General features: G+C 41.8%; 1 protein-coding gene and 1 pseudogene across 1 annotated transcript; one reads left to right on the plus strand and one right to left on the minus strand.

Moving 5' to 3' along the window:
- Positions 1-12,985: 12,985 nt before the first annotated feature.
- On the minus strand, positions 12,986-13,527 carry LOC140500924 (V-type proton ATPase 16 kDa proteolipid subunit c-like; annotated as a pseudogene).
- A 3,700-nt stretch (positions 13,528-17,227) lies between these two features.
- On the plus strand, positions 17,228-20,686 carry LOC140499366 (tryptase beta-2-like). Its single transcript, XM_072600691.1, has 6 exons — positions 17,228-17,247; positions 17,400-17,460; positions 18,161-18,323; positions 18,824-19,089; positions 19,744-19,907; positions 20,038-20,686. Exons 2-6 carry the CDS (start codon positions 17,400-17,402, stop codon positions 20,191-20,193), a joined length of 810 nt encoding a protein of 269 aa, XP_072456792.1. The 5' UTR covers positions 17,228-17,247; the 3' UTR covers positions 20,194-20,686.
- The last annotated feature ends 522 nt before the right edge of the window (positions 20,687-21,208 follow it).

Consider the following 21,208-nt stretch of genomic DNA (forward strand, 5'->3'; position numbering starts at 1 on the left):
TCCTTGGGCCATCCTCACAGACTTTCTCTTCTCTTCCAGGGTGACTTTGGTCAGTGATGTGCAGAACTCCTGACTCCAGGCTGGAATAGTGAGTTGAGAAGTTGACTGTGGTGCTCCCCATAGACCTGGAGTCTCTACTTTTGTCGTGACCTTTGTGGATTGGATGAACCAGTACATCAAGTGATCTTCTGCTCCAATTTCTCCTTCTTCTTCATCATATCATCAGTTTATTGATTCCAGCTTCCACTTCTGCTGGGAAACCAATCTAACTGTTCCTTAATCCTCCCCATCATGCTGGATTCATGCTACCTTCCCTGAAGTGTCTCTCCTCTGCCACTCTGAGTGCTGCAGGGTTCAGAGCAGAGAGCCCTGGGACTAGGAGTCAGGACACTTGGCTTCTGATGTGCTCTGTCACTGGCTCACTGTGTGACCTTGGTTGAGTTTCAGTTTCCCCCTCTGTAAGATATAATATTGTGGGGATGAAACTCTTCTGATTTACAGGGTTCCATGGTTTTGCTCCATGTAGACACTTGGATTATTTCAGGAGATGGTAGGTGGAGCAAAGAAGGAGAGAGGGAAAGAAGCTGGTTTACATGGCATTGCTTAAATTTTATTAAACTGTTTGTATCTCTTACTCTGGAATGAATGTGCTTTCTTTGGGCTGGTTCTGGTGAAGGGAGTGGTTGTTATATGAAAGGAATACAAAGTGATATGGACCTTTGGAAGGAAGTTAGTTACAGGGAAGCAAGTTTTAGGTTCATATGAGGGAAAAGACACTTCCTAATAATCAGTTGCATAGAAATGAACTGAGTCTACCCAGCAAAATTGAATATAATACTTCAGGGGAAAAACAGGTCATTCAGTGATATAGAAGACTTTCAAGCATTCTTGATGAAAAGACCAGAACTGAAGAGAAAATCTGAGAAAATGTAACACAAAAATCAAGAGAAGCATGAAAAGGTAAACAGGAAAGAAAAATCATAAAGGAGTTTCTAAAGTTGAAGTGTCTACATTCCTACATGGAAAGATAATATTTGTAACTCTTCAGACTTTTCTCAGCATTTGGGTAGGTAGAGGGATTATACACACACACACACACACACACACACACACAGAGCACGGGTTGAGTTGAATCAGAAGGGATGATATCTATAAAAAATAAAATTAAGGGGTGAGAGAGGAATATATTGGGAGGAGAAAGGGAGAAATGGAATGGGGCAAATTACCACTCATAAGAGATAAGAAAAATCTTTTTCAATGGAGGAGAAAAGGGAGGAGGTGAGAGGGGAAAAAATGAAACTTACTCTCTTCACATATGGCTTAAGGAGGGAATAACATGCTCACTAAATTTGGTATGAAAATCTATCTCACACTACAGGAAAGTAGGGGGGAAGGGGACAGGTGGACTGAGGGGGATGGTAGAAGGAGGGCAAATGGGAGAAGGGAGTAACTAGAAGTAAACACTTTTGGGAAAAGACAAGGTCAAATGAGAGAGCAGAGTAAAGGTGGGACAGGGTAGGATGGAGGGAAATATAGTTAGTCTTACACAACATGACTATTGTGGAAGTCTTTTGCAAAATGACACATATATAGCCTGTATTGAATTGCTTGCCTTCCCAGTAGGAATGGATGGGAGGGAGGAAGGGAGAGAAGTTGGAATTTGTAGTATTAGAAACGAATGTTGAGAATTGTTATTGCATATAATTGGGAAATAAGAAATACAAGTAATGGGGTATAAAAATTTATCTTGTCCTACAAGAAAAGAGAAGATGGGGATAAGGGAAGGGTGGGGTGTGATAGAAGGGAGGGCACATTGAGGGAAGGGGTAATCAGAATGCAAGATGTTATGGAGTGGGAGGAAGGGAGAGATAGGGAGAAAAATTGGAACTCAAAATTTTGTGGAAATGAATGTCATAATCTAAAAATAAACAAAAAAACAAAGAACCCCCCCTCCCCCCAAAAGAAATGAATTGGGTCTCTTTGGGAGGTACTAGGGGGATTATAGATTTAGAGATAGCAGAAATTTTAGACAATATCTTGTCCAACCCCCATACTTTACAGACAAGGTCAAGGGTGTGCCCAAAGTCACATATCTACTGAATGTCAGAGATAGGACTTTAACCCGTGTTTTGTTATATTCAGGTCTAACATATAGAATTATCCACTAAGAATAATTAATTGGAGGTCTTTGAGCCATGAATGGATGACTATGTGTCCTGGCCCCCATAGAAGAGATTCTTGCTCCCCACAGTGTTTGAATAAGATAACCTGAGAGAATAATGGTATTTGGTATAGGATTGAGATGTCTATGGCCATATACACTCCTTTCTCTTTGGTTGCCCAAGGCCTTAAGAGATAGGGGGCAGGTTCCTAAATGGGATATCAAAAGACCTGGATTCTACTCTTATCTCTACTACTAACTTTCTATGTTTCCTTCATCCCATTACCTCTCCTTTTGTGTTTTCTTATCTGTAAAATGGAATAATAGGCAATAGGGAACAGGTCTTTAAGAGCCTCTTTGGCTGTAACTATCCAAGACTCTGTGACTATATTTCCCAAGAGATATCCTAAGGGGTTTGGAGAGGCACAGCTTTGGGCCCACTGATTTCTGAGCTTAGTTAAATGGATTGTAAAGGAATGCCATGGACTCATTCTGGCTATGGTACTTACTACTTGTGTGACTTTGGGAAATTCTGTTCCCCAGAACAGAATGTTCATCTTCGCAAAACTCCCACTGCTTTGGGATTTGTCCATTGGGAATCTCAGGCCTAGGCACACTATCAGTAAATCAGGGAACCTTCTGCTTGCTGGAGTGCCTGTCCATATATAATTACCCCAGTAATTCTGCCTATATAGCTATGCAGTCTTCTAGGAAAGGGAATATTTTCTTTTCCACTAAAAAAGAGGGAGGAAGTGAAAAACCCTTTCACCTGCAATTAAAATTTCTCTTGTCCCCTCAAAAAATAAAATACAAACCACCTTTCTGAAAGTATTTGAAGTCTTTGCATCTCACCGGTCTATGCCATATAGCTCAGGAACTTTTGGGTAAAATCATTGACCTATTATTTTGTTCCCTGGTGGCAAGTAAGGAGGATGAACATCTGTGCTCCTCCTTATGGTTCAGGAGCTTCGGGCCTTCTCTCATCTGAAAAACCACCATGAACCATTCAATTCATGGTCCTCCTGTTTCTGAGAGAGATCCTAGTAGTGGTGGCAATGGTTTCCTGTTGCTAACTGCTTATCTGCCCACACACCAGGCCAGCCAAGATGTGGCCCATATAGATAGGGCTCTTTAAAAGATTTAATTAATTTGTTTGTTTTAATAAATCACTTCCATAAGTTTTAAATTTTCTCCCCCTGTCCCTCTCCCTGAGACCGCATGCACTCTTATATGGGTTCTATACATACATCCTTATTAAATACATTTTCACATTAGTCATGGTGCTTAGAAGAATTAAAACAAATGGGAGAAACCATGAGAAAAACAAAGCAAAACAAAATATAACACAAGAGAAAATAGTCTGCTTCATTCTGCATTCTGATTCCATAGTTCTTTCTCTGAATGTGAATGGCATTTTGCCTCAAGAGTTCTTTGGGAATGTTTCAGGTTCTTGCATTGCTATGAAGGACTAAGTCTATCACTCAGCATCAGTTCATATAAGTCTTTCCAAGTTTTTCTAAGTCTGCCTGTTCCTCATTTCTTATAGTACAATAGTATTCCATTACATTCATATGCCACAGTTTGTTCAGGCATATCCCAATTAATGCATATTCCCTTGATTTCTAGTTCTTGGCCATCACAAAAAGAACTGCTATAAATATTTTTGTACATGTGGCATTGTTTCCCATTTTTATAATGTCTTTGGGATACAGCCCTAGAAGCGATGTTGCTGGGTCAAAGGGATAGGACTTTTAACTTCCTTCTTTGCATTTATTCTTTCCTCCTTTTAGAGGCAGGCCAGGTTCTGACCTTGTGAGCTTGAAAATGTTTGGGAGAGTGAGTCTGAGATCAGGGAGCCAGAGTGAAGGGCAGGTTTTGCAGGAAGCCAATCCCAGTGAGGAATGAATTCCTGAGACACATTCTTGAGCCAGCACAGAAGAGGATGGAAGCCAGCCTAGAGAAAGGGATAGAAGTCTAATCCTAGCTTTGTGAAGTGAACTTGGTAGAGGATAAAGCTATGTGAAAACTGCTGTAAGTTAGAGCCTTCTCTCTTCAGGGTCCAAGTGGGTTAGAGTGTGCCCCCAGGGGATGGGAGGAGACTTTGGTACTTCTTCTATCTTTTCAGTAAATATCCCTTTAATAGATGACACAGTAGATAGAAGGGTGGACCTGGAGTCAGGAAGACTCAAATTCAGGGGTTCAAATCTGACTTCAGATAGTTGCTATCTGTGTGACCCTGGGCAAGTCACTTAACTATCTTTGCCTTAGTTTTCTCATCTGCAAAATGAACTGAAAAGAAAATAGTAAATTACCTCCGTATCTTTGCTAAGAAAATCCCAAATGGGGTCATGAAGAGTCACATGACTGAAACGACTGAATAACAACAAGAAGTTAAAAAAATAAAATCATGACAAAACGACTGCAAAAATAGATCCCATGATACAGAATATATACAATATGAGAGTTGAGGTAGCTACTGCCCCCTCTCAGACACTGAGCCCTCAGAGGTGATGCATAGGTACCCACCACAGCAAACCCCTCTAAACACAAATTGAGATGCAGCAAAACCCCAGAACACAAATTCAACTGCAGCCCAACTCTCAGTAGGTGAATCCTCTGAACACAGTACCTTCTGTAGCTAAATCCCTAAATTCCTGCATGTTTTGTAGCAAAACCTTTTAGACACAAAACTAGCTGTATCAAAGCCCTTTGAACACAATCTAAATACTAATATTTAATTACAGCTAAATAAATACCCTAAGCACAAAATACAGGGAAATCCTGACAGTACATAATTTCTACTTGCTAGCTTCACACCACTGCTAAAGTTCACCTATTCTTCTCTTCGAAGATCCTACAGGCCAAGCATGGCAAGAAGTTTTGACCCTGTCTTAGCACCTGACCACCTGACCTTCTTAGGAAGCAGCTCAGAATTCCAGATTTTGGCCACCATGTTTCTCTCTATCTCTCCCTTCTGGACAAACCCTATTGTCAATCTGTTCTCATCAGGTTTCCCAGAAAACCCCTTAATTGTCAGATTCCACAGTATCCTGTAGAACAGGTGGTGATGGAGGGGCTTATTTGGTATGAGTTGATATCTAGCAATGACTCCTGCCCCTTCTGCCCTCACCCCTACGTTGGTCTTGTCTTGACTGGCTTTATAAGATGTCCAAAGCTTTGTTACTGGAGTTCACTCTTTGGGAGTAAGACATTTTTTTTTTGTCTTCAGATGCAACAAACTTCTCTTTTTCCTAGGAAGGAGGAAGTGGATATCAGTCAACCATCCTAGGTCAGGTTTCCAACATGGGTTTGAGCCAAGATGGGAGAGAAACCCTTAGAGAAAAGTAGAAGCCATTTGGAAGAAACTTCATCTTCACCCTCTTGTGGCATAGTTATTCTTTCTTGCTAAGCTGGGCAAAAACTGAGAATCACCAGTGGAGATTTGAATGACATTGTGACTTGGATGATCTCTGCTGATTTTCTTTCTGTTTTCTCTCAGAATAATTAGTCAGAGACATAAGAAGATCAGGGATAACTAAGCAAAAATATTGAAAACTCATCTAGACCTTCTGTGCCAGAGGTCCTGTGATAATGGTTGTGGAAGGCAGAGAGCAGAGAGAAGCAGGTGGGACAGGGCAGGACAGCTGAAATGACTGAAACTAGTTTCTCCCCTCCCCTGGCCTTTCAACTCTTTTTGGCTACCAGTTTCACTTGGGTCAAACTCTTTCTTTCCTTGAACTTGTCTGCCAAGGAATAAAAACACCCAATGTGCTAGTTGTCCAGAGGTAGCCAGGAAGTCAATAGGGTCATGACCCCAGCCCAATCAGGAGCCCATGTATACTTCAACAGGTAGAACTTGTCCATCTTCCTCTTTGTAACCTCTGGCAAATTTCCCCTCATAGACCAGAGTAGGCTGAAGGTCTGGGGCGTGTGAGATAGAGGACTGGTCTGGTAAGGTTCTAAGCCAGGGTCATAAGTGTGTTCCCATGTTCTATCCTAGAGATGACTGCATTAACATTAAAAATATTTTTATTCTGACATTAACAAACAAGAAATAAAATGGACATTTTCTTGTAGATAATAGAACAGAAAAAGAGCATGGTGCAGGAAAATGCAGGTCTTTATTACATACAGTTTTCAGCTTCAGTCCATCAGTTTTGCCCTGTAAGGTGGTTCAGAGAGAAGATGGTCCACCTAAGGCAGAGATGTGTAGAAGGATAATTTGGTCTTTGGAATTCTTGTTTTCATTTTTCAGGTGCCCAGTTCTTTGTCAAGGCTTCAGTACCCTGGGTCTGAGCATTTCTCTGCCCTCTTTATATCAAAAGGCACACTTAGCAACTTTGTTGGAAATAATCTGATAAATGAATTTATACTGAGGGAGCAAATGACCAGCACCCTTCCTAAGGTGATTTGTGGTCTTACCTACTTTTTACTGAAGTAGAGGTTCTTAACATGGCATCTATGTGTGTAAAAAAATTTATAACTATTTCAGCATAATTTCTTTCTTTTCTAATCATGTATTTTATTTTATGCATTTAAAACTGTTCTGAGAAGAGTTCTGTAGGATTTGTTAGAATACCAGAGGGGTCCACCATGCAAAAATCATTAAGAACCTGGTCCTGAAAGGGGTGATATCTTTTCAAGCAGTGTGGCAAAAAGATTAGGAACATTTTAGTGCCTGTGGATCAGAATGTTTGTCTACCCAACTAACCCATACTTTTCTGGTCACATCTTTCCCCACCAGAGTCTCTGAAGTCTTTGAACATACTCTGCATATAAATACCAACATATACACATTTGCATGTATACATCTATACATGTGTATATACTTACAATTTGAATACATATATTTTTAAACAAACTGTGTAATAGTTTGGTTTTGCTCTTTCTTTCTCTCTCTCTCCCTCCCTCTCCCCTTCCCCATCTCTCCTTCACTCCCCCCTCCACTTGCTCCCTAACTCTCTCCCTCTCTCTTTCATTTTCTCACTCTTTCCTTCTCTCTCCCACCCTATTATTGCAGGTTTTTTTTTTAATATTTGTTGATGAAGTTCACAATAAAAAAGATTAAGTTCATCCTTCTTCATGGTGCTTCCTTCTCACTCACAGCTGTGTTGCATGCAGCAACCTCTGATCCTCTTTCTAGCTACTTGTTAGAGATGGTCATTGGCTGGGACTGACTTTCTCCAGAGTTCTTTTCCCAGCTTGTTCATTGCTAGTGAAGCACCAGAGGATAGCCAAGGGAAGGCCAGAGAAGGTGAAAATGCTCTTGATCCAGCATCATCATCTTGCCTTCTCTGTCCCTCTGAGTCCTTCAGCTCCCCCATCTGTCCTTGTTCCTAGCTCCAAAATGGCTGAGAACTATGTCATTGTCCTTTGGTGCCTTCTGTTTAGTAACAATATTTTAAGATTTTCTTCACCCTCCCTGTGAGCTCGGTAATATAAGCATTACTTATCTTGATTTTATAGATGAGGAAATTGAAGCTCAAAGAGGTCAGGAGGACTTTCCTAGTAGTATCACAAAAATAGTAGTCATCAGACTAAGACTTGACTTCAGATTTTGTGAAGTTAAAGCTACTTTTCCCCTTAGCCTCTGATTTGCTTCTCTCACTCTCCACTGACAGCTCCTTGAATCCTCAGAACCTAAAGATGCATCTGGGGGAGTAGTTTCTCTATCCCATCTCCCTACTCCCCTTACCATCTCAAGCCCCATGATGGGCATGGCAGGGACCACAAACTGTTTTTGACGACTGAACGTTAGTCACTGGCCTTGTTCTAACTTTATCCCTGGAGAAGAAGGTGGCAAATTGCTGCAGTATCTATGCCAAGAAAAACTCAAATGGGGTCATAGAGTCAAACACGACTGAAATGGCTTGACGATAACTGACTTTATTCTGCCAATCCGTCATTCCCTACCTGGGGCCTAGATTTCACCTTTATAAGTGCTGCTCCTGTAAACATGGGAAAATTTCTCTTTGTCTTTGACCTTCTTAGGTACATTCTTAGTCATGCTATAGCAGGGTGAGGGGGTATGTATAATTTAGCCACTTTTGGAGCATAATTCTAAATTGTTTTCCAGAATGGTTAGAACAACTCATAATTTCCCTAATGGTACGTTAGTGTCCCTGTCTTCCCAAACCACTCAAGATTTACTATTTTTATCTTTTTGCATCTTTGTCAATCTGATGGGTACAAGGTGGTACTGCAGAGTTGTTTTAATTTACATTTCTCTCACCATTAATTATTTGGAGCATTCTTTCATGAAGTGGTTGATAACTTTCTTCTTCTGTCACTGTACCTATTGGTGAATAACACCTATTTATAGGGAATTTGTATAAATTGTTTATGTATTTTGGATATCAGACTTTTGTCAGTGATAGCTATAGCAAGTCTTTTCCACCCCAAATGAACTACTTCTCATCCAATTCGAATTGCGTTATTGTTCATGAAGCAGTTTTCCAGCTTAGTGTAATTAAAATTGCCAATTTTATCTTTTATGATCACCTTTCTTTCTTATTTATTTAATATTTCTTCCCCTAGCCAGAGGTGATTAAAGTACTCTTTCTACTCACCTTTAATTTTTAAGGATACTATCTTTTATATTCCGGTTATATATAGATTTGGAACTTTTTGTGTTTTATGTTCTAAGATAGTGATCTAAACCTAATTTCTGCCAGGCTGCTTTTCAATTTTTCCGTTCACTAGGGAATATCCTTGTCACAATAGTTGGTGTCCTAAAGTCTTATAATGTTTGCTTCTGGATCTTGCTTACCTAGTCTATTCTATTGATTAACTTTTCTATTTCTTAGTCAGTACCAGATGATCTTTAGTGGTCACTGTTTTGTAGGATATCTTTAGGTGATTTTGTCTGGTGGGGTAGGATTAGGGAAAAGCCCATTTCACACATGGTGAATGGAATAAATAAAAGCTGGGGAAAGGATAATGAAGTCCTGTCTTTAGATTGACTGCAATGAAAATGGGAAAGAATGGAGAGATGTCAGAGATTTTGTGGACATAGGGGTCGGCAGAAATTTCAAGGGTAACTCCAAGGTTTTCACTCTCCTAAGGCAAACCTTCAACAGAGAACTGTGTCAGGAAGAGGGTAAGTTTAGAAAGGAAAATCATAGATTTTTTGGACCAGTAGGGTTAGAAAGGGAAGTCTATCCAGCGGGAGGTGTCCAGGAGTTGGATCAAATTGGGAAGTGAAACTGAGGTGATGTTGGATGGAGAGGTATAGATTTGAGAATTATGACAGAGTAACAATGGGGCAGCTAGGTAGTGCCATAGATGCACAGAGCTCTGGACCTGAAGTCGGGAAGACTCATCTTCTGAGTTTCAATCTGGCCTCAGACACTAGATGTGAGACCCTGGACAAGTCACTGAACCTTGTTTGCCTCAGTTCTTTGTCTGTAAAATGAGTTGGAGAAAAAATGGCAAACCACTCCAGTATCTTTGCCAAGAAAACATCAGATGGGGTCACAAGGAGGTAGATGCAACTGAAATGACTGAAAAACAATAATAGCAAAAGAATAGATGAACTCACCAAGACAGAGTGTATAGGGAAGAGAAAAGATCCCAGAATAGCCAGTAATCTGATCAGAGTTCTGGAATCTGGCTTGTTTCACTAGCACCATATCTGGCACATGACGCATGCTTACTAAAAGTTTGTTGTTTGCCTGACCAATGTATGGTTTGCATTCTGAGGCAGGATTGAATCTAATCTCATTGACTCATCCATCAGGAAATTTGGACTTATCCAGGCATTTTGATATCCATGCTGCTCATGCCACCCCCTCCCCCTCATTGGAATTGCCCTCTGTAGGCTGGACCTCTAGAAAACTTGTCTTCACTCTCTGGGGAGTTTGATCTGTTTAACACTGAAATTCTGCCTGGGACAGCTGAGCTCCCATGTATGTATCCTGTTTGTACATAGTTTTCATATTTTCTTAACCATTAGACTATCAGCTCCTTGAGAGAAGAGACTACTTTTTGCCTTTCTTTGTATCCCTGCGCTTCACACAGTGTCTGGCATCCAGGGGATAGTTAATACATTCTTGTTAGTTTAAGTGAGTGCAAACTCACCTAACCCACTCTCTCTAGCCAGCCTCAGACCATGCTTCCTATCCTATCCACTTATCAACCAGGAGAGTACTATGCTAGACTCTGGGAAAGACACCAAGTTCAGGTAAAATACAGCCCTTGTCTTCATGGTGCTTACTAAGTAGAGGGTTAAGAAGTCCAAACAGGTAGCTATACTAGAAAATTGTTGTTGCTGAGTTGTTACAGTCACATCCAACTTCTTGTGACCCCATTTGGGGTTTTCTTGGCAAAGATATTGGAATGATTTGCCATTCCTTCTCTAGCTCACTTTATAGATGAAGTAACTGAGGCAAAGTTAAATTGCTTGCCCAAGGTCACATAGTTAGTAAATATCTGAGGTCAGATCTGAGCAAATGAAGATGAGTCTTCCTGCCTCCAGGCCCAGCACTCTATCCACTATGCCACCTAGCTGGCCCTGGACATCCAGCTGGAATTTGTATCTTTGTAATTCTTCTAAATTAGTCCTCCTCGTATGACATAGAGTCCAGGCCCTTCACAATCCTGGTTCTCCTCCTTTGGATACTCTTCAGCCTATCAATGGGCTTCTTAAACTGTAGTGCTCAGAATTAGTTATTCTCCAGATGTAATCTGACTGGGGCAGAGCTCAGATCAATAACCCAAGACCACAAAACTTTATTAAGTGCATGCTATGTACCAGAGACTGTCCTATGCACTAGAGATACAAGTAGAAGCAATGAAAATCTCTGCTCTTGAGAAGCTTATATCCTAATGGTGGAAGACAATAATGAAAACAAAGTTTGGGTGTAGCTTTAAGCTATTAAAGCTTTAATGTAGTCAGTCTTTTTCAATCGCCATGCTTTTAGTTTAAAATCCTTTAGATTGTATTTCCAAGACATTCCACAAAACTCCCATGTATTGTTATGTGGTACATTGTTACACACATAGCAGCAGATGTTACTATGTATCATTTTCATCAACTAGACATCTTCTGTCCCTCTAATCAATGACAGGGAGTCAACAAGGGATTATTTATTAGGTGCCCAGTATGTGCCATGCACTGTGCTAAGTGCTCTGGATGCTCATGGAGAGAGGTGATAGAATAATAACCCACAATGAAAGTTTTTCTTTTCACCTCAAAAGTAGAAGATAGCACCCATCTGAAAATGCACAGAGATGAACCCTTTCTTCAGAAATCCCAGAAGTCCTTGAGTAAAATCGTGGGAGAGTCACTGTATAAACCATGCCCAGACCTTGGCATTCACAGGTCAGAGATTGGAGGTGCCAACCCTTCTCAGGCAGACCCTGTTGACTCAAGAGGAGGATGGAACCCTATCTGGTGCCATCATCCAGGCACTAAATGGCCAGCTAGCTCCTACTGCAGTTAGATTCCCCAAACCCAATCCAGCTGTGAACACAAATCTAGCTGCGACCCACATTCACTGATTTTGACCCTCAGAGCAGTTACATACACTAAACATGACCTTCTCTGATCTTTTCCTCACTTCCTGATTACTTCTGGACCCTTAAGAGCAAGGACAGCTGGCAACAGGTTCTGGACTGCAAGATAAGGGGCAGCATGGAGGTATGAGGAGGGAGCTGAGAAAAATCTTGGAGACTTAAGCCGCATCTTCAAATACCTAACTGGCTGAAATATGGAAGAGGGATTAGATTTATTTTGCTTGGTTCTAGAGGGCAGGCCTAGCACCAAAGGGTGGAAGTTATAGGAAGGCAGATTTCTGCTGAACATTAGATGCCACTACAAGATAACCTTGTGATTCTGGTGGGGCAGAATTCACAATATTTTTGCCCTTGGAAGTAGAGTTATAAAATATATCAGTGGCTCATGATTATGCCCTCAGTTAGTCACAGAAAATCTATCTCTCACATACAGTTTTTAATGAAGTAAAAAACATGCTTAAAAATGAGAGTGCCAGAATTTGCAACTGTTCCTAGAGGGCTATAAAGCTGTGCATACCCTTCGATCCAGCAATAGTACTATTAGATCTATATCCAAAGAGATTTTAAAAAAAGAGAAAAGGACTTATTTGCACAAAAATATTTATGGCAGCTCTTTTTCTTTGTGGGGGCTAAGAATTGGAAATTGAGGGGGATGCCGATCACTTGGGGAATGACTGAACAAGTTGTGATGACTTTGATAGAATGCTAATGTGCCATAAAAAAGTGATCATTAAGATGCTTTCTGAAAAACCTGGAAAGTCTTACATAAACTGATGCAGAGTGAAATAAGCAGAACAGTAACAGCAACATTGTATAATGAATAATTGTGAATAACTTAGCTATTCTCAGCACTTGACATTTAACCCCACAGTGCAAAATCTACCTATATTTAAGATTAATATATAGCATGGGAAATTGAAAATTCTTGCTCCAGAAACGTTATGAACATGTCAAATATTTATAAATAAACATCCAGTGAAGAGAAAAATGACAATCTAGTTCATCTTTATACACAGAGAACTAATGGCAAATGGGTAGGGAGATTGCATGGCTGCCTGGCCGATCCCAGGAAGCCTTGGCCCCAGCTGGGCCCAGTTCAGGCACCATCCAATTTGGTGTGGTGCAACACAGACAGAAGAGTCACTAAGACATTGTGCATTTACAAGACCAACTACCAACTGGACAACTGCACCAGGTGTCAGGCCATTCATTCTGGAGCGAATTGGGAGGGATGGGGTGGTTCAAGATGGGTCTTTACATCATACTCTGTGGTTGAAGGGGTCAGTGGAGGGAGGAGGAGGTGGGGCACTGGGAAGAAGGGGAAAACAGGGTCTACTTTGTAGAGAGAATGAGGGCCACAATCAGGCCGTACAGCCCAAGCACCTCAGCGAAGATGAGAATCAGAATCATCCCCAGGAACAGCTGGGGCTGCTGCGCTGTCCCCGAACATCAGCATCACCTACAATGCCAATGGCAAAGCCAGCTGTCAGCCCACTCAGGCCTACGCTGAGGCCTGCTTCCAGCTGAAGGAAGCTCTTGAACAGGGTGGTGCCCAGCATCAGAGATTTGGCAATGAGTACAGCCACCACCAGACCATAGATAGCGATGATATCAGCCATGACGACAGGAATGATTGACTTCATGATCAACTCAGGTTGCGTGACTGACATGGCTGCAATACCAGTGTCACTTTTTGCTGTACCGTAAGCCGCACCAAGAGTGCTGAAGACCATGGTGGCCAAGGCACCCATGATGGTGAAGAAGGACGCGTATTCGGGACTCTCAGATGCGTCTGTGTGGGGTTGGTAGGCCAGAAGGAGGATGGGGCGAGGGGAGAGAGGCAAGGCCATGGGGCTGGGTAGTGGGTAAAGGACTGGAGGGTGAGTACATGGGTAGGATGGTGTAAACTCGGGAGACTAATATAGAATTATTGAAGGCCCTTGGCGTTGTCATTGGATTTCTATCCACTGAGCCTTGGGCCATTTCTGCTGGGCGTAGCATTGTCCTTGCCCAGCTCCCCTCTCTCTTGGGCATCCTGTTTCTTCTGAAGCCTTATGTTTCAGCTGTCCAGTGGGTCTCCATTCTCTGTTGGACATTTCTACTGAGATCATGTTTGTGCAATTGCCATCTGCTATCATCTGTTTATTTTCTACCCTTAGATTCCCCATTAGATTGACAGCTCCTTGAGGGTAGCGACTGTCTTTTGCCTCTTTTTGTATCTCCAGCATTTAGCACAGTGCCTGGCAAATAGTAGAGACTTGATCAATGTTGACTAATTGATTGATTATGCTATTCAGCATCTTCAGCTCCGTCTGTGTTTTCTGCTCTCACCTACTACTACGTCATGGCTAGTAAGTCTCTCCCTAGCAAGGGAAGGGAATAGCCAAAGAATCTGAGTCATTACACTCAGGTTGTTGAAAAAAAGCCAGCAGAAATCCTAGGATTTACGATTAAATTTGTTCTTTTAACCACATTTCTCATGGTAGCCACTAGAAGGCATTGTTCCTAGCCAACTATCTGATTTGGGATTAGAAAGTTTCTTTTTAACTCCTGTGTAATTCTCAAGGATCAGTCTATGTCCCCAAACTCAGTTTGGAGAATCCACCCAAAACCTCCATAGGAGCTAGGAGAAGGCTAAGGCAACAAAGTTCTCCTCAGCTTTTATCACGTTTCCTTACAGGAATGAAATAAACTTAGGGTCAAGAATAGAAAGGCTAGGTGAAGCTGGCTTTATTCCTGTCTTTAATGGGAATATCTGTCAGCAATGAAATAACTGAATTTTCTGCTAGTTCTGGTAAGCTCCAATCTCACTGTCCTCCCTACAGCTATACTACTTCCCTCACAAGTTATTGGAGAGATTGTGGGTAAACTGTTAAGTTCATGATAAAATGTCAGCTTTAATGATTATTTTTAAAATTCTGATTTTTTAGATGATGATGAAGATCCTGTCTTTGGCATTTCCCAGTTTTTCTTTGACTGAGATGAAGGAACATATCTCATTAGTTAAGTGCTTATTTAATAATGTGAATGAAGTTTCAAGATTCCTTGAATGATATAACAATAGAGATAACCTAAGCTGACCTTCTCTTCTGATCATTAATATCCAGGGAAACATCCAAGAGGAGGGTGTGAGTTAGCCCAATGTGTTGTACACTGTTGTGAAGGAGATACAACCCAGAAGCTGCATTGAGGAGGATCTCCTTCTTGATGGTGAGGTCCTCCAGACACAGACATCGTACTGATTTGAGAAAGACCTTGAACACTGCAAAGCCTTTCAAATGAGACGTAATACTTGCAGAGTTTCACCTTATTATCCACACAGGCAATGTCAGGTGGATGAAAAATTGGCCCATTGTCCAGAGAATGACATGAAGCTGAATGGATGATCAATAGATCTCTTCTTTCATTACTAATATCCTGGACAGACATTGATAGTGAATTAGGCCCAAAATTGACTAGGAGGTTGAGAATGGACTGAATTGCCTTTGGTAGATGGCAGACTTCTTTAAATACCCTGAAGCTTTTCTCTGAAATAAAGGCCTGTCCTTTTAATGCGTATATTCTTCTAGTACTGCTGTGTATCTGGGAATCATGGTCCATGATAGTTGCTGAAGAATTTTGAGCACCACCAAGAAAGGGATGAGAGAGGCCCATTTTGGATAGGAGCAGGCAATGAAACACCAAGAAAGAAATATCAAGATGAGTAGTATATAGTGTGTTAGGAAAGAAATCCAGTTATTAGTGGTTGAATAATTTTGCTCAAAGTTTCCTTATTTGTAAAATGATGGTATTAAAACAGATGTTTCAGAGGTCCCTTCTAACTTTGTGTCTATGATATAACTGAGAAAAATAGGGGTGGTCATATGACTAGAATGAGGTATAATTGAAGTCAGGAAGACGTGAGTTTGAATCTGTTCTCAGACATTTAAGCTGTGTGACCTCTATGTGTTTCAATTTTCTCCTCTGTAAATGGGGATTGTAATAACAACTACCTCTTAGGCAAGTTGGAAAGATCAAATGAAAGAATAGTAAAGTGCTCTGTAAAACTTTAAAGCTCTGTATAAACGCTATATTGTTATTCTACCTCATGGATAGTCTGCATTCTCAGTTGATCCTTTTGAAATGTCAAGAGAAAGCTGGGAAGAACCTCAGCACCTTGGGTGGATTAGAGTGGTAAAGATAGGAAAGAACATGGGAAAGGGGCACCTGGGATGGACTGGCAAGATTGGGTTATGATTAGTATTATTGGAATGAATGAATAAATAAATGAATGTGTAAATGAATGAATGAAAAGGAGTTCTTAAGGAATTATTATGTGCTGGGTATTTGGGAATGAACTTCAGCTAAAGCACCCTGGTGGACAAGTATGCAAAAAGGCTTGACTAGATAGATGCCACTGCCTTCATAAGGATTCATGAAAGAGTGAACGAGAATCATCATGGATTAAAATATGGCTGGAGGGATGTCACAGACTATCTCCAACTTTGGTCACTGTGGGTAGGTCAATTAGTATCTCTGGGGCTCAGTTTTCTATTCTGTAAAATGAAGAGTTTGGATATGGAGGCAGCAGGGTACAATGGAGAGAGTGCATAGAATCAGAGGTCCTGAGTTCAGATACTGGTTTATTACTACTGTGACCCTAGGTGAGCCACCTTCTGTCTCTGGGTTCCAATTTCCTCCTTTGTAAAATGAGGCTGAAATAAATGAACTCTCAGGTCCCCTCCAACTCTAAATTCTGAAATTCCATGATCCTGTTATTTCATTTGCTCACTCATTGAGTCATTCATTTGATACTTATTTTATTAGTATATATTTTGGGCAGAGTACAGAGTATGTGATGATAACTGGGAAATATACAAACCCTAGGTAAGAGAAGGTTCTGCAGTCCTTGTGGAGATCACAGTGTAGGTAGAGGACTAAGACACAAACACAGACATCTACTTAAAAAACTACCCGAATTTATGAATTGTTCTATAGGGAATTGCAAGTGAGTCAACACCCCGTATCAGCATAGAGTGCTACCTGCTTTCTAACTTGTAGTTTTGGAGAATGCCTAGGGCACTGTACTGAGATTAAGTAATTCCTGGAGGGTCCTACACTGAATATGAGTCAAATGTGGGTCTTTAAACCAGGTCTTCTAGATTCCAAGGCCAACTGTCTATTCAATATGCCTCACATCTCATGGATAGCTAGACTAATTATATATACATGTAATAAGAACTTTGAGAGAAGGAAGTAACATAGAGTTAGGGAAAGTCTGAGAAAACCACCAAAGAAGTCCAAAATACCTTTGGTCTAGTTATGATCAGTGCCAGAGGCCAAGACTTTGAAGCATTCAGAAAATGCAGTGGGGATGAAATAGGAGAAGATAGGAACTCACAAATCTGACTGGACACTAACCTGAGTGTGTCCCACATGTGCTTGCTCCACCACTCTACCTCTTCCTCCCAGTGGGCTAATGCCCCTCTGGGCAATCTCTCTTTTCTCTATTTTTTTTAAACTTCTGGTCATGGGTATATAAGTAGGGTGCTGACCGAGGGAGAAACACTGAGCTGGAGAAGCTGGTCAAGGTAAGGGTCTTGCTCCTTTCTCAGACCTTGGCTACCTAGCCCAGGCTCACTTGGATGGAGATGATGGCCTGGAGGACTCTGTTCCACCCCAGACTCCAGCAACCAGACCCTTCTCTGCTGACCTGAGCCCTTTCCTTTTTCTCTCCCTCCAGATGATTTGCCTGCTCCTTCTGACTCTTCCCCTCCTGGGACACTCATTCCCTATGATTCGAGGTGAGTTATAACCCCATCCAACCATTGCCCACACCCTGGAATTACTGTTTCCAGTGCTCAGTGGACTCATGGGCAGTATCTCCTGGAAGCCAGGAGAGAATGATTCAGCTCTTTCCTAGGGATAGAGTAGTTTGCTTAGGGCAGAACTAGTTCCTAGATGACTGGACCTCTGGCTTCTTCCTGTGTGAATGGGAGTTCGTTCTAATTTGGGATAGTTTCATTCTTTGCCCTTGCATTCTGAGCACATGGCACACAGTGCCTGGCACATAGTGAATCCTTGATAAATACTTCTTGAAGTTTGGCAGAAAGTTGTAGTGGAGAGTGCTAGACTTTGGATAAAGAAAGACCTAACTTCAATCTTCTTTCTGTTTCTGATCCTCAACCATTCTGAACCTCCTTTTCCTTATCTGTAAAATGATAATACCTGTGATATATAGCCCCACAGAGTGGTTGTAAGGATCAGATGGGATCATTGATGGACAGAGCTCATGGAAAGGACAATTTAAAAGATTAATATACTATAGAAATGTTAGCTACTGTTAATTTGTTTATTGAGAGATGAGTGATGATAGCTCAGGTGCCCACTGAGCAGAGAATCTCAGGGCCAGAATTCATCACTGGAAATGAATGGGGTCCTGCAAGGAGAGCTAGATGCCAGGATTCACAACACTGATGCACAATCACCTATTTCTCTATCCAGATAAGAGGGGGATTAAAATTGTTGGGGGAGATGAAGCCAAGGAGGGAGAATGGCTCTGGCAGATCAGTTTGAGGATAAAAGTCAATGATTCCTGGAAACATTTATGTGGGGGCTCTCTCATCCACCCCAGTTGGATCCTGACTGCTGCCCACTGCTTCGAAAAGTGAGTCACCTTCCTCCTTCTAAGAATGGTCCCCGGGGGGCATGAATTGGGGGTGGGACAGAGAGAACCTCAGGGCTCAGAGGAAGGAGAGCTGGATTCTGTTTCAGACTGTGCCACATACAAACTCACTTTACAACCTTGCACAAGTCTCTTCCCTTCTCTGGGACTGTTTTCTAAATGGGATACCAATCCCTATCCTGGCTTCCTTAGTTGGTTATTGGATGAAAAATCTCTTTTTCATCTGCAAAGTGCTTAACAGATGCGTGATACTGTTACTATTATTAGATGGGAAATCCAGGGGAAAGAGAAGGTGAGTTGGCAGGAAGAGAGCTAGAGAGCTTCCCTGTATCATGGTGGTGGGAGGCTATGGGAGTTCCAAGAAGGTCCAAATGCCCAGTTCCACGGGTAAGCACTAAAGGGCACGGATGGGCAAAAGTGGGTCTCAGAATTCTTGGGCCATGTAGCCCCTCTAAGTAACATTGTTCTCCCTGTTCCTCCAGCACTACAGACAATGCCTCATATTACATGATTCAATTGCGGCAACAGAATCTATATGAAGATGACCACCTGTTGCCCCTGGAGGAGATCATCATCCACCCTAACTTTAATTATTCCACAGCAGTGTCTGACCTTGCCCTGATAAAGCTCCAGTCGCCTGTACAGCTGAGCCAAACTATCCAAACTATCACACTCCCTGAAGCCTCCCAGATTTTCACCCCAGACATGGAATGCTGGGTCACTGGTTGGGGAGACATTGCATTTGAAGGTGAGCCCTTCTGGGGAAAGTCGTGTCCTGGGATTTCCCAGGGTTGCTACAAGGCCAGAATCAAGGCCAAGACTAGGCATTCTAAGGACTGTGGTGAAGAGAGCAAAAAGATTGTATAGATGGCATTTCCTTTATTTCTTTACTAATGAAAAATATTTTGATGAGTCTTGGTTCTCCGTTATACAGAGCAATGATACTGTATCCCAAAACCCCCTGTGGCTGGGAGCTCAGCCTCATGGGTGCTAGATTTAAAGGCTATAATGGAAAGAGCACTGAATATGGAATCAGAGGACCTAGGTTGCCAACTTGGTTACTTTTTCTTGTCCATTTCCTGTGTGTTGTTTTCCCTCTTTGGGCCTCAGTTTCCTCCTCTGTCAAATGAAGGGTTTGAACTAGGTGATTTCTGAAATAACTCAGCTGTAAATGGCTACCCTGACCTAACTGATAGTCCACCTCTGACTATGCTTCTCTGCAGACCCTGGTGTCCAAGTACCAGTTTTCCTCAGAGCACAAGTGTTAGCCTCCAAGACTCTTCTGTACCCTTACCTTGGTTTATAGATCCATAGTCTCACAAGGTAGACACTGTGCTCAGAACTATGTCACCTTCTGTTCTGAGCTAGCAATCCAACTATTCATGATCTCTTCTCTCTTTAGTGAATCTGTCCCCTCCCTACACCCTGAGAAAGGTGAAGGTCCCTGTGATAGATGCCCTAACCTGTGACAAGGAATATCATCAGGAATCCACCCTTCCTGAATCTGAGAGGGTTATCTTTGACTCCATGATCTGTGCTGGTGAAACTGGCAAGGGCACCTGCCAGGTGAGAGGCTCTCTGTGTTTGCTCCTCTGTGTGGTCCTTCCCCTACGTCTAAATTGAACTTAGGAGTCCCACCCTCTTGTGCATTCTCTGGCCCTTGGGCCATCCTAACACACTCTCTCTTGTCTTCCAGGGTGACTCTGGGGGACCCCTGGTCTGTAACATGCAGAACATCTGGCTGCAAGCTGGAATAGTGAGCTGGGGGGACATTTGTGCCGCCCCTCATAGACCTTCCGTCTTCACTCTTGTCCCAGCCTTTGTGGATTGGATCAATCAGCATATCCAGTGATTCTGGCCCAGTTTCTCCTTGTCCTTCATCACATCATCACCTTAATGACAGCCTCCACCTGTGCTAGGAAACCAATACAACTATTCCTTAATCTTCCCCATCCCACTGGACTCATGCTGCCTTCTTCAGATACCTCCTTCCCTGAGGTATCTCTCCTTCTTTGTCACCCTGAGTGCCCTAGAAGCTGCAGGGTACAGAGTAGAGAGCCCTGGGACGAGGAGTCAGGACACCTGACACCTTCTGGTTTTCTACTCTATCACTGGCTCACTGTGTGACCTCGGTTGAGCCCCTTCCTCTCTGTGAGTTTCAGTTGCCCTCTTTGTAAGTTATAATATAGTAGGGATGAAACTCTTCTGACTTGCAATGTTCCATGGTTCTGTTCTGTGTGGTCACTTGGATTATTTAAAAAGATGATGGGTGAAGCAAAGAAACGGAGAGGGAAATATACTGGTTTACATGACATTGTATCTTATTAAAGTGCTTGTACCTTTTATTCTGGATTTAATATGTTTTCTTTGGGTTGGTTCTGACCAAGGGAGTGGGTGTCCTCCTCTTCAAAAATGAAAAAAAAAAAACCAGCGAAAAAAGAGAAAATTAAAAAAGTTAGAAAATAATACAAAATAAAAATAATTAAAAAATAAAAATACATGGAAGAAACTGCAAGTTACTAGGACCATTGCAAAGAACTTACAGGAAAGTAGGATTTCAGGTTCATATAAAAAAAGTCATTTTCTAATATTTACTGCTTTGTGTCAGTGGAATGGATTGTTTCATGAGGTAATGATTTCCATCCTACTCCCCACACCTTTGGGGAGGATCTTTCAGCAGAGGCTGAATGACCTCTCTTTTTTGTGGGTGTTATAGAAGGGATTACGGCTCCAAGTAGTGTTTGAATTGGATGACCTGTGAGGTTCCTTTTAACTTTGAGATTTTATGATTCTATGGTATCTTTCTCTTAACATGGATAATAGATTCAATAGAGATGACATGGTCAACTTGGTGGTAAAGTGGATAG

The sequence above is a fragment of the Notamacropus eugenii genome, chromosome 1, assembly GCF_028372415.1.
Source record: "Notamacropus eugenii isolate mMacEug1 chromosome 1, mMacEug1.pri_v2, whole genome shotgun sequence".
NCBI lineage: Eukaryota > Metazoa > Chordata > Mammalia > Diprotodontia > Macropodidae > Notamacropus > Notamacropus eugenii.